This window comes from Dendrobates tinctorius, unplaced genomic scaffold, assembly GCF_039654945.1.
Source record: "Dendrobates tinctorius isolate UK_male_01 unplaced genomic scaffold, ASM3965494v1 ptg000079l, whole genome shotgun sequence".
Classification (NCBI taxonomy): domain Eukaryota; kingdom Metazoa; phylum Chordata; class Amphibia; order Anura; family Dendrobatidae; genus Dendrobates; species Dendrobates tinctorius.
This window is the reverse complement of record NW_027361747.1, coordinates 17,375,764-17,389,580: the sequence shown is the minus strand read 5'-3', so window position 1 is coordinate 17,389,580 and position 13,817 is coordinate 17,375,764. Positions and strand designations below refer to the sequence as shown.

The 13,817-nt window shown below is 43.6% G+C and overlaps 1 protein-coding gene across 1 annotated transcript in view; it reads left to right on the top strand.

Moving 5' to 3' along the window:
- The window catches only part of LOC141096815 (uncharacterized), a 44,091-nt gene extending 30,274 nt beyond the window's left edge, over positions 1 to 13,817 (top strand). Inside the window, exon 3 of the mRNA XM_073583661.1 lies at positions 13,794 to 13,817. Coding sequence (XP_073439762.1) covers positions 13,794 to 13,817 — 24 coding nt within the window. The remainder of the gene's footprint in view (positions 1 to 13,793) is intronic.

Below are 13,817 nucleotides of genomic sequence, written 5' to 3'. Positions count from 1 at the left end.
GAATTTGTCCAGTAAATGTGACTGAACTATGTGGCACTGTGACTGACAGAACTTGTCCAGTAAACATGACTGAACTATGTGGCACTGTGACTGACAGAACTTGTCCAGTAAACGTGACTGAACTATGTGGCACTGTGACTGACAGAACTTGTCCAGTAAATGTGACTGAACTATGTGGCACTGTGACTGACAGAACTTGTTCAGTGAACGTGACTGAACTATGTGGCACTGTGACTGACAAAACTTGTTCAGTGAGCATGACTGAACTATGTGGCACTGTAACTGACAGAACTTGTCCAGTAAACGTGACTGAACTATGTGGCACTGTGACTGACAGAACTTTTTCAGTGAATGTGACTGAACTATGTCGGGATCCCTCAGATTACTCTTTCATCTGAAGGACCGATGTTCTTAGGTGTGAAGCACCATATGTCTCTAATCAATTATGAAGAGCAGAGAAGAGAAAAATTGATCTCTTACCTGGCCAGGTGTTTAGGTCTGCTGTTCACAATTTCATCAGTAACTGGAGTGGTCTGTAGATCGGGTAGTCTTGGAGAGGTGCCTATATCAGGTCCCTGTTCGGGCGCCAGGAAACTGTCAGGATCCCTCAGATTACTCTTTCATCTGAAGGACCGATGTTCTTAGGTGTGAAGCACCATATGTCTCTAATCAATTGCTCCGTCGAGAAGGATAACACAGACACGGCTGTATAATACCACTCGGGATGCCTGCCAAGACGCCTCTGGCTTATCAGTTAGGCTTCCGTCTTTTATAGTAAAGAATTTAGACATTTACAGACATGCGCAGTACAAATGATTTTACAACTTGTTTTAGACAAAGAAAGTCATTTAGGCGAAAAAGCAGAGGTATTTGACCTTGGTTCACAAGGGAGATGTCTGAGACATCTCCTCGAAGAACAGATAAGGTTTTAAACAAGAGAATGCAACATAGACAGAACTCAATTTAACTCCTTCAGTTCCTATCATTCCCCCCTTTGACATCTTCATTTTCCACAATCTGGAACACTGGATCCTGCAACAACAGCGGATAGTGGCTCGTTCACCAGGTACTATCCCAGGCTGACGGGTTGCTCAAGGGAGACAGGTCTTCTACCTTCTCCATCCCCCAGATACTGAAGCCATGTCCATCATTGCAAGAGTACGCTCCTTCATGCCAGAAATGAGATGTCAATCTAGGACTCAAAGGAATAATAGTTAAATTCTTGTTGTTTACAGTCAAACTTCCTTATCTATTTCTACATCTTTTCTTGCATACAGAGATACACCAAAAAACAAGTTTCAATAGCACATATATTACAAAGATACAAACAACAATACGTAATAGACTTAGTATTATCCCAGCTATCCAGCCTCCAATACCCTTAAACCAATTAGCTGGATTAAGAAAAGAGAATGTGTCTGACCACCAACTATCCTTAGTACGATTATTGTCTTTATCGTACTGATCTCTAAGTTTTTGAACATCCTCTATTTTCAATTTTAACTTTATAATGCTGTTGGGATCTATATAATGACAGCAAGCTGGTCCGATGACTTGACACATACCTCCTTGCGCTGCAGTTAATCTAATACTATGGTATGCTGATTAGTGGCTATGATGAGCTGATTTTGGACAGCAACGGTGGTGTTCAATATATCCAATATATCCCATATTTGGTCATCTAAGTAATCTGTAGCCCTGACTAATTTATCCCACATTTGAGTAATCATAGGATAAATAAAAATAGAGCTGACAATTTTATTGGCTACACTCATCTGCACTATATGTGGTCTCCCAGAGAGGCGAGGTGTATTATCAGCAGCTCTTTTGTACAACGTGTGTTTAGGCATGCTCTGAGTATTCAACTGGTCATTCGGAATAACAAAGGTAGCTGGAGTCAAACGACCCAGAGTACAAGCACCTTTTACCCCTACTGGCAACCATTTATATGCATTGTCTCCACATATCCAGTACATGTCACTAGGTAGGTCCCATAGGGCTGAATGTTGTAATACCAGTCTATGAACTAAATCTATGAACGCAGATACATTCTGAAGCATACACCAATTTGGAAGTTGTCCCAAAGGGCTACAATACCCTACATCGGGATTTCCACAGGTGGGAGTTCCTTTCTCATATCCAGATGACTCGTTGCAAGGTATATTACTCTTATGCTTTGTTAACTCCTGTGGCTAGTTTGCAATGCGATGCGTGGATCCAGGTTGGTCGTCCTTCCAACTTAACAGAAGTAGGCGTTGTTAGGAGTACTTGGTAAGGTCCTTGATATCGGGGTTCAAGGGTCTTTCTGGAGTGTTTCTTGACATATACGCAGTCACCAGGTTGTAGACAGTGAGTTCCTTCCACACTATCTGGATCTGGAATGGAAGAGAAAACTAGAGAATGCATTTAAGTTAAATGCTTTTGCAACTGGATTACATAACTTGCCAAATTATCCACATTAAGTGTTAAGACCTGTGGGTAGTACAACCCTGTGTTCGGTGGTCTTCCAAACAGTATCTCGAAGGGTGACAGTTTAGCTTTCCCCGTGGGTGTGTACCTTACTGAGAATAATGCTAATGGGAGACACTCTGGCCATGGTCTATGGGTCTGCTCCATGGTTTTCTGTATTTTCAATTTTAGTGTCCCGTTCATTCTCTCTACCTTCCCTGAACTCTGTGGGTGGTAGGGTGTATGAAATGCTTGTTCTACACCTATCATTTGCATGACATTTTGCATTACCTCAGCAGTGAAATGTGTGCCTCTGTCTGATTCAATTGTCTCAGGGACACCGAATCGTGGTACTAGTTCCATCACCAGTTTCTTTGCAGTAGCTCGAGCTGTAGCCGTTTTCACCGGGTAGGCCTCTGGCCATCCAGAGAAGAGATCTACACATACTAGGATATTTGCATACACTCCTACCTTGGTAGCTGTATGTCGTCAATCTGCCGTCTCTGAAACGGGTAGAGAGGCCTAGGTGTCGCTTTCTTAGGGACTTTTACTGTTTTACCTGGGTTGTGCTGTGCACAGATGAGGCATGATTGTACAAGTTTCGCGGCTGCGCAACTGAAGCCAGGAGCGATCCAGAAGGCATCTACCATGGCACACATGTGACTTTTTGAGGTGTGATTGGGGCCATGTGCTGCTTGCGCCATGATTGGGAACAGGGACTTTTGTGGGCACATTTTATCCTTATTCTCCCATACTCCATTTGAGTTCAGCTCAGCTCCCAGTCTCCCCCGGTGTACCTTCTCTGTTTGGGCAGCCTTTTGCTGGAGGGATTTCAGGACATCTAGACCCAATGTGGCTGGAATACGCTGACTCCCCGCCACCGTCCACTGCTCTCTCTAGGCCGCCTTGTGCTATTTTAGCAGCCTCGTTCGCCCTTCTATTGCCCTCTACCTCCACGGAGTCACCTTTGTGTGTGCTTTTACCTTGACAATGCCAACCTGGACTGGTAACATCAATGCCTCCATCAATTGTTTCACCAGCTCTGCATTTTTAATGGGCTTCGAATCTGTGAAAATATTAGTGACTTTACCTGCAGCGGCTCTACACGCCTCAGTGAGTGCCTTCAACTCTGCCTCCTGCGCCGACATGTGAGGAGAGAGTGGTTCCGCTCGGATTACCTCATGTGAGGATACTACTGCATATCCAGTGTAGAATCATCCATCCTGGTGGTATCTGGGGCCATCTACAAAAAAGAAACTCAAAGTCTGCATTAGGAACAGGTTTTTCATGAATGTGTGCAAACCCAACTGTCTCCTGACTCATCAGTTCTATGCAGACATGTTCATGCGTCATGTCAAAGTATCCTTCCTCACTTGCCAATACGGTCACCAATTCCCCCTTTTCTGAATCCACAGGCAGGAGGGTGGCTGGATTCAGAACGTTACATCTTTTGAGGAGTGACATACTCAGGAATTAGTAGAGCACACTCAAGTCGGAGCTGTCTGGCCATAGACAGATGTTTTGGTTGAACTTGTAGGAGTATGGCATGGATGTCATGTGGGGAATAGATTGTCAAAAGAAACGTCAGTGTCATCTCACATGTCCTCCCTATTACGTCTCCACTTTTTTCCTTGTGCTCCAGCATACATGACAGGTCGTTTTATTGTCCTTGTTTGCTCAATTTCTTTAGCTACCTTAAGGAGGTCTTTCGGATCTACATGTCTCCATTCAGGTCTGGCTGTCTGTACTGCGTCTCGTAAGTCTTTGTTCATACCGTCAATGAATGCATCCACCAGTATTCTAACATCAAGTGGGTTTATGCAAATGTACCCCATGTCTGCCCATTTCAGCTGTAACCGTCCAAAGTACATCTCTACTCTCTCTCCTTTTTGCTGTGTCACATTAGTCAGGAGTACGGACTGCTCTGATTGTTCCACTGCAGCCCATTGTCTTAGTGACTCACAGTACGTCTCCCCAGATCGTGCAGATTTATCATCCATGCCCCAAGCCTGATTCTTTGTCTCATCTGTGTGTCTTAATTATATGATCTAGTGCGTCACCTGCCTTTAAACTCACCAACCTCTCTAGGTCTGCCCAGGTACACTTATATGTCTGCTGTACTTCCTTTATGTGTCTGTAAAACGGGAATGGTTGGTCTTCAGGGGCAGGCAGCTGCTTCAGCAAAGCTAGCTGGTCAGAGGGGCTCCAGGGATAATACACCTGCATCTTTCTTATTCTAGTCACACTTCTAGGTCCTGATGGGGTTGGCCGTCTGATGTCTACTGTCAGCTTACTCCTCAAGGGCCAATGTCCCCACTATCCACACTATCATGTCAGCTTCTTATGATCTTGTCTGGATAGGATTTAGTGCAATTCTCTTAGGTCAGTAGCACAGGTCACACAAGTAGCTATTCAGTCTGGATTTGTCTGAGTCTGACCACAGTGTTTACAAGTCCATCTATTTTGTCTGGGTCTCTGGTTACACTTTGTCAATCAAACATTCATAATACACCTTCCACACTGCTGCACATTCTCAAGCATCATTTATTCACTTGCTATTTTCTTCCCTTGTCTGTGCCTTTTTGTACATCCAAACATTCACACTCTGGTATTTTTGCCTTTTTCAATATTTGTCCCACTTGTTTTACTGCCTCCTTCCTTCTCTGTGTCTTGTAATTTGACACAATTTGCTATACAAATCAATCACACAACTAGAAGCAGGTTCAAACACATTAATGACCAAGCAATCACTTACAATTCCCTTCTAAATTAGGCACCATATCTTACTTTTAACTTCCAATCTTCAATTAAGTATTGTTGCTTTAAAATGCACAAATCTTTCAGCGCGTACCTTACGGATAGAATTACAGAGAATTTTGAGCACAGCTCACACTCAGCAGAGACAAGAGCGAAGGGAGAAGAAAAACTACGCAGCGGTATCATTCCCCCCTCCCATCAGAATGCAGCGTCGTCCTTCACAGAATTCTGTAGTTCTTTAGACTTATCAAAATCAATTTCTACAAAGAAACTCAAAATCACGGGATTTCACTGTAAGGGCAGATAACTGTATAATGAGATTAACCATGCCTTGCCCTTTTTCTGGCCAAATGCATTCAGGAAACTTTACAATGTAATGCCACATATAACAGAACTATATCATTACTCAATTCATTCAGTCTCAGATGTAGATTTGAAATATCTATAACGCATCTGTCCGGGATTCCACCACAACTAGAAAGGTCATAAATCTCTTGACACAAAAACGATGTGTGATTATTCATTCATACGTGCTCATTCACTGATTTTTTTTTTTTTTTTTTATACTCAATTACTCATCTCTCATCTTATTCAGAGGTTCTCATAGACATATATACAAGGATTCACACAGCCTGCCTATCTTGCACTTTGGATTTGATTAATACTTTTTCCAGGTTCTTTGCTGCACTACTTCCATATCTATCCTCAATTATATCACATAACCGATTTCCTTCTTCAGGTGTCTTTCCCTGACTGTTCCCCATTTTATCTTTTATTCTTATCCTGTTTCTCTTGTTGTCTTCCTGTTAGTCCCCTGCCTTAGGTGGTGTATTGGGTAAGCTCAAGACTAGGCTCTACTATACCTCGTTACCTTCTTCCTAAGGTGCTAACAGGCTAAATGGAGTGTCTGTTCCTCGGTGTACTACGTGTTTCGTGTACTTATATGCTATGTAGGATCCGAACAGAAATACTCCCACAACACACAGGATTGTAAATAAAGTGTCCATCTATCGGGGTTCTTCAGTCATATCCTGTCACAGGCTCATTTCACGGTCCTGTGCTCATTCGGTCACACTCTTATCTGTCACAAGGTTTATTCGTAAAGGGTGTTGATTTAAGCTTAGGCGGTGACCTCCCCGAAAGGACGCTGTCACATGACCCAGTTAGGCAATATCACCACTCTTTGAACGAATACCTACTGTGCAGCTTATTTGTCTACTTTCCACAACCTTTCAAATCAAGGCAGTCACTCAACAACCTCCTCTATTTCTAGTGCGGAACCGTCTATTGTGAAAAACTTGTCCGTCCGGGCTGCGCAGTATGAACTGTTCACCCAGCCTTATATTCCGTAATGTCAGACCTCTCCCATTTTGATTTGCATCAGCTCTTTTTCTAAAAATAGCTGTGCACAGACAGAACCTACAGTAACCTCTCATTCGAGCAGAAATTACATATGCGTGTCACACCCGATTTCCTCAGAGTTCTTATATGGACCTGATTTTACGGCCCCCTCCTCTACTAGATTCCCCTTTATACGGACCTTAGTTATAATGATAGATTATGAAGAGCAGAGAAGAGAAAAATTGATCTCTTACCTGGCCAGGTGTTTAGGTCTGCTGTTCACAATTTCATCAGTAACTGGAGTGGTCTGTAGATCGGGTAGTCTTGGAGAGGTGCCTATATCAGGTCCCTGTTCGGGCGCCAGGAAACTGTCGGGATCCCTCAGATTACTCTTTCATCTGAAGGACCGATGTTCTTAGGTGTGAAGCACCATATGTCTCTAATCAATTGCTCCGTCGAGAAGGATAACACAGACACGGCTGTATAATACCACTCGGGATGCCTGCCAAGACGCCTCTGGCTTATCAGTTAGGCTTCCGTCTTTTATAGTAAAGAATTTAGACATTTACAGACATGCGCAGTACAAATGATTTTACAACTTGTTTTAGACAAAGAAAGTCATTTAGGCGAAAAAGCAGAGGTATTTGACCTTGGTTCACAAGGGAGATGTCTGAGACATCTCCTCGAAGAACAGATAAGGTTTTAAACAAGAGAATGCAACATAGACAGAACTCAATTTAACTCCTTCAGTTCCTATCAACTATGTGGCACTGTGACTGACAGAACTTGTTCAGTGAATGTGACTGAACTATGTGGCACTGTGACTGACAGAATTTGTCCAGTAAACGTGACTGAACTATGTGGCACTGTGACTGACAGAACTTGTCCAGTAAACATGACTGAACTATGTGGCACTGTGACTGACAGAACTTGTCCAGTAAACGTGACTGAACTATGTGGCACTGTGACTGACAGAACTTGTTCAGTGAATGTGACTGAACTACGTGGCACTGTGACTGACAGAATTTGTCCAGTAAACGTGACTGAACTATGTGGCATTGTGACTGACAGAACTTGTCCAGTAAACATGACTGAACTATGTGGCACTGTGACTGACAGAACTTGTCCTGTAAACGTGACTGAACTATGTGGCACTGTGACTGACAGAACTTGTCCAGTAAACGTGACTGAACTATGTGGCACTGTGACTGACAGAACTTGTTCAGTGAATGTGACTGAACTATGTGGCACTGTGACTGACAGAACTTGTCCAGTGAACGTGAATGAACTATGTGGCTCTGTGACTGACAGAACTTGTTCAGTGAATGTGACTGAACTATGTGGCACTGTGACTGACAGAACTTGTTCAGTGAATGTGACTGAACTATGTGGCACTGTGACTGACAGAATTTGTTCAGTAAATGTGACTGAACTATGTGGCACTGTGACTGACAGAACTTGTCCAGTAAACATGACTGAACTATGTGGCACTGTGACTGACAGAACTTGTCCAGAAAACGTGACTGAACTATGTGGCACTGTGACTGACAGAACTTGTTCAGTGAATGTGACTGACCTATGTGACAAAGTGACTGACAGAATTTGTCCAGTAAATGTGACTGAACTATGTGGCACTGTGACTGACAGAACTTGTCCAGTAAACGTGACTGAACTATGTGGCACTGTGACTGACAGAACTTGTCCAGTAAATGTGACTGAACTACGTGGCACTGTGACTGACAGAACTTGTCCAGTAAACGTGACTGAACTATGTGGCACTGTGACTGACAGAACTTGTTCAGTGAACGTGACTGAACTATGTGGCACTGTGACTAACAGAACTTGTCCATTGAACGTGAATGAACTATGTGGCACTGTGACTGGCAGAACTTGTTCAGTGAATGTGACTGAACTATGTGGCACTGTGACTGACAGAACTTGTTCAGTGAATGTGACTGAACTATGTGGCACTGTGACTGACAGAACTTGTCCAGTAAACGTGACTGAACTATGTGGCACTGTGACTGACAGAACTTGTTCAGTAAACGTGACTGAACTATGTGGCACTGTGACTGACAGAACTTGTTCAGTAAACGTGACTGAACTATGTGGCACTGTGACTGACAGAACTTGTTCAGTAAATGTGACTGAACTATGTGGCACTGTGACTGACAGAACTTGTTCAGTAAACGTGACTGAACTATGTGGCACTGTGACTGACAGAACTTGTTCAGTAAATGTGACTGAACTATATGGCACTGTGACTGACAGAACTTGCTCAGTAAATGTGACTGAACTATGTGGCACTGTGACTGACAGAACTTGTCCAGTAAACGTGACTGAACTATCTGGCACTGTGGCTAACAGAACTTGTCCAGTAATCGTGACTGAACTGTGTGGCACTGTGACTGACAGAACTTGTTCAGTAAACGTGACTGAACTATGTGGCACTGTGACTGACAGAACTTGTCCAGTAAACGTGACTGAACTATGTGGCACTGTGGCTAACAGAACTTGTCCAGTAAACGTGACTGAACTATGTGGCACTGTGACTGACAGAACTTGTCCAGTAAACGTGACTGAACTATGTGGCACTGTGACTGACAGAATTTGTCCAGTAAATGTGACTGAACTATATGGCACTGTGACTGACAGAACTTGTTCAATGAATGTGACTGAGCTATGTGGCACTGTGACTGACAGAATTTGTCCAGTAAACGTGACTGAACTATGTGGCACTGTGACTGACAGAACTTGTCCAGTAAACGTGACTGAACTATGTGGCACTGTGACTGACAGAACTTGTCCAGTAAACGTGACTGAACTATGTGGCACTGTGACTGACAGAACTTGTCCAGTGAACGTGACTGAACTATGTGGCACTGTGACTGACAGAACTTGGTCAGTGAATGTGACTGAACTATGTGGCACTGTGACTGACAGAACTTGTCCAGTAAACGTGACTGAACTATGTGGCACTGTGACTGACAGAACTTGTTCAGTGAATGTGACTGAACTATGTGGCACTGTGACTGACAGAATTTGTCCAGTAAACGTGACTGAACTATGTGGCACTGTGACTGACAGAACTTGTCCAGTAAACGTGACTGAACTATGTGGCACTGTGACTGACAGAACTTGTCCAGTAAAAGTGACTGAACTATGTGGCACTGTGACTGACAGAACTTGTTCAGTGAACGTGACTGAACTATGTGGCACTGTGACTGACAGAACTTGTTCAGTGAACGTGACTGAACTATGTGGCACTGTGACTGACAGAACTTGTCCAGTAAACGTGACTGAACTATGTGGCACTGTGACTGACAGAACTTATCCAGTAAACGTGACTGAACTATGTTGCACTGTGACTGACAGAACTTGTCCAGTAAACGTGACTGTACTATGTGGCACTGTAAATGACAGAACTTGTCCAGTAAACGTGACTGAACTATGTGGCACTGTGACTGACAGAACTTGTTCAGTGAACGTGACTGAACTATGTGGCACTGTGAATGACAGAACTTGTTCAGTGAACGTGACTGAACTATGTGGCACTGTGACTGACAGAACTTGTCCAGTAAACGTGACTGAACTATGTGGCACTGTGACTGACAGAATTTGTCCAGTAAATGTGACTGAACTATGTGGCACTGTGACTGACAAAACTTGTTCAGTGAGCGTGACTGAACTATGTGGCACTGTAACTGACAGAACTTGTCCACTAAACGTGACTGAACTATGTGGCACTGTGACTGACAGAACTTGTTCAGTGAATGTGACTGAACTATGTGGAACTGTGACTGACTGAACTTGTCCAGTAAATGTGACTGAACTATGGGGCACTGTGACTGACAGAACTTGTCCAGTGAACGTGACTGAACTATGGGGCACTGTGACAGACAGAACTTGTTCAGTGAATGTGACTGAACTATGTGGCACTGTGACTGACAGAATTTGTCCAGTAAACGTGACTGAACTATGTGGCACTGTGACTGACAGAACTTGTCCAGTAAACGTGACTGAACTATGTGGCACTGTGACTGACAGAACTTGTCCAGTAAAAGTGACTGAACTATGTGGCACTTTGACTGACAGAACTTGTCCAGTGAACGTGACTGAACTATGTGGCACTGTGACTGACAGAACTTGTTCAGTGAACGTGACTGAACTATGTGGCACTGTGACTGACAGAACTTGTTCAGTGAACGTGACTGAACTATGTGGCACTGTGACTGACAGAACTTGTTCAGTGAACGTGACTGAACTATGTGGCACTGTGACTGACAGAACTTGTTCAGTGAACGTGACTGAACTATGTGGCACTGTGACTGACAGAACTTGTTCAGTGAATGTGACTGAACTATGTGGCACTGTGACTGACAGAATTTGTCCAGTAAACGTGACTGAACTATGTGGCACTGTGACTGACAGAACTTGTCCAGTAAACGTGACTGAACTATGTGGCACTGTGACTGACAGAACTTGTCCAGTAAAAGTGACTGAACTATGTGGCACTTTGACTGACAGAACTTGTCCAGTGAACGTGACTGAACTATGTGGCACTGTGACTGACAGAACTTGTTCAGTGAACGTGACTGAACTATGTGGCACTGTGACTGACAGAACTTGTTCAGTGAACGTGATTGAACTATGTGGCACTGTGACTGACAGAACTTGTTCAGTGAACGTGACTGAACTATGTGGCATTGTGACTGACAGAACTTGTCCAGTAAACATGACTGAACTATGTGGTACTGTGACTGACAGAACTTGTCCAGTAAACGTGACTGAACTATGTGGCACTGTGACTGACAGAACTTGTTCAGTGAATGTGACTGAACTATGTGGCACTGTGACTGACAGAATTTGTCCAGTAAACGTGACTGAACTATGTGGCACTGTGACTGACAGAACTTGTTCAGTGAACGTGACTGAACTATGTGGCACTGTGACTGACAGAACTTGTCCAGTAAACGTGACTGAACTATGTGGCACTGTGACTGACAGAACTTGTCCTGTAAACGTGACTGAACTATGTGGCACTGTGACTGACAGAACTTGTCCAGTAAACGTGACTGAACTATGTGGCACTGTGACTGACAGAACTTTTTCAGTGAACGTGACTGAACTATGTGGCACTGTGACTGACAGAACTTGTCCAGTGAACGTGAATGAACTATGTGGCACTGTGACTGACAGAACTTGTTCAGTGAATGTGACTGAACTATGTGGCACTGTGAATGACAGAACTTGTTCAGTGAATGTGACTGAACTATGTGGCACTGTGACTGACAGAATTTGTCCAGTAAACGTGACTGAACTATGTGGCACTCTGACTGACAGAATTTGTTCAGTAAACGTGACTGAACTATGTGGCACTGTGACTGACAGAACTTGTCCAGTACACGTGACTGAACTATGTGGCACTGTGACTGACAGAACTTGTCCAGTAAACGTGACTGAACTATGTGGCACTGTGACTGACAGAACTTGTTCAGTACACGTGACTGAACTATGTGGCACTGTGACTGACAGAACTTGTCCAGTAATCGTATATGAACTATGTGGCACTGTGACTGACAGAACTTGTCCAGTAAACGTGACTGAACTATGTGGCACTGTGACTGACAGAATTTGTCCAGTAAATGTGACTGAACTATGTGGCACTGTGACTGACAGAACTTGTCCAGTAAACATGACTGAACTATGTGGCACTGTGACTGACAGAACTTGTCCAGTAAACGTGACTGAACTATGTGGCACTGTGACTGACAGAACTTGTCCAGTAAACGTGACTGAACTATGTGGCACTGTGACTGACAGAACTTGTTCAGTACACGTGACTGAACTATGTGGCACTGTGACTGACAGAACTTGTCCAGTAATCGTATATGAACTATGTGGCACTGTGACTGACAGAATTTGTCCAGTAAATGTGACTGAACTATGTGGCACTGTGACTGACAGAACTTGTCCAGTAAACATGACTGAACTATGTGGCACTGTGACTGACAGAACTTGTCCAGTAAACGTGACTGAACTATGTGGCACTGTGACTGACAGAACTTGTCCAGTAAACGTGACTGAACTATGTGGCACTGTGACTGACAGAACTTGTTCAGTGAACGTGACTGAACTATGTGGCACTGTGACTGACAGAACTTGTTCAGTGAACGTGACTGAACTATGTGGCACTGTGACTGACAAAACTTGTTCAGTGAGCATGACTGAACTATGTGGCACTGTAACTGACAGAACTTGTCCAGTAAATGTGACTGAACTATGTGGCACTGTGACTGACAGAACTTTTTCAGTGAATGTGACTGAACAATGTGGCACTGTGACTGACAGAACTTGTTCAGTGAATGTGACTGAACTATGTGGCACTGTGACTGACAGAATTTGTCCAGCAAACGTGACTGAACTATGTGGCACTGTGACTGACAGAACTTGTCCAATAAACATGACTGAACTATGTGGCACTGTGACTGACAGAACTTGTCCAGTAAACATGACTGAACTATGTGGCACTGTGACTGACAGAACTTGTTCAGCGAATGTGACTGAACTATGTGGCACTGTGACTGACAGAATTTGTCCAGTAAACGTGACTGAACTATGTGGCACTGTGACTGACAGAACTTGTCCAATAAACATGACTGAACTATGTGGCACTGTGACTGACAGAACTTGTCCAGTAAACATGACTGAACTATGTGGCACTGTGACTGACAGAACTTGTCCAGTAAACGTGACTAAACTATGTGGCACTGTGGCCTGTTGCTGATTGGTCGCGCACGGGCGGGTGTGACCAATTAGCGACGCGGGATTTCCGTTACAGACAGACAGAATTAGACGATTATATATTAGCTTAATAATAAGTCTAGCATATCTCAGACTACGAAGTAATTAACCATGGACGTGTATAGAATCATTTCCTCCGGTGGGTCTAAAGATTCCATGCGTGACACCCTCACAACAAGTGGGCATGATGTTGGAACAAGGCTTTCCAAAAAGTGAAAGAACTACAGGGTTTCCCCTATATTCAAGAATTTAGAAAGCACTGGGGATGAGTTGGTGTTACAAAATAAAACAATGATGTTTCCTGCATTAAAGAGAATTTGTCACCATATTTTTGCTACCTCATGTGAGAACAGCATGATGTAGGGGCAGAGACCCTGATTCCAGTGATGTGTCACTTATAAGGTTGCTTGGTGTATTTTTTATTAAAATCCCTGTATTATCAGCTGCAGATCTACCAGTTCTCTTAA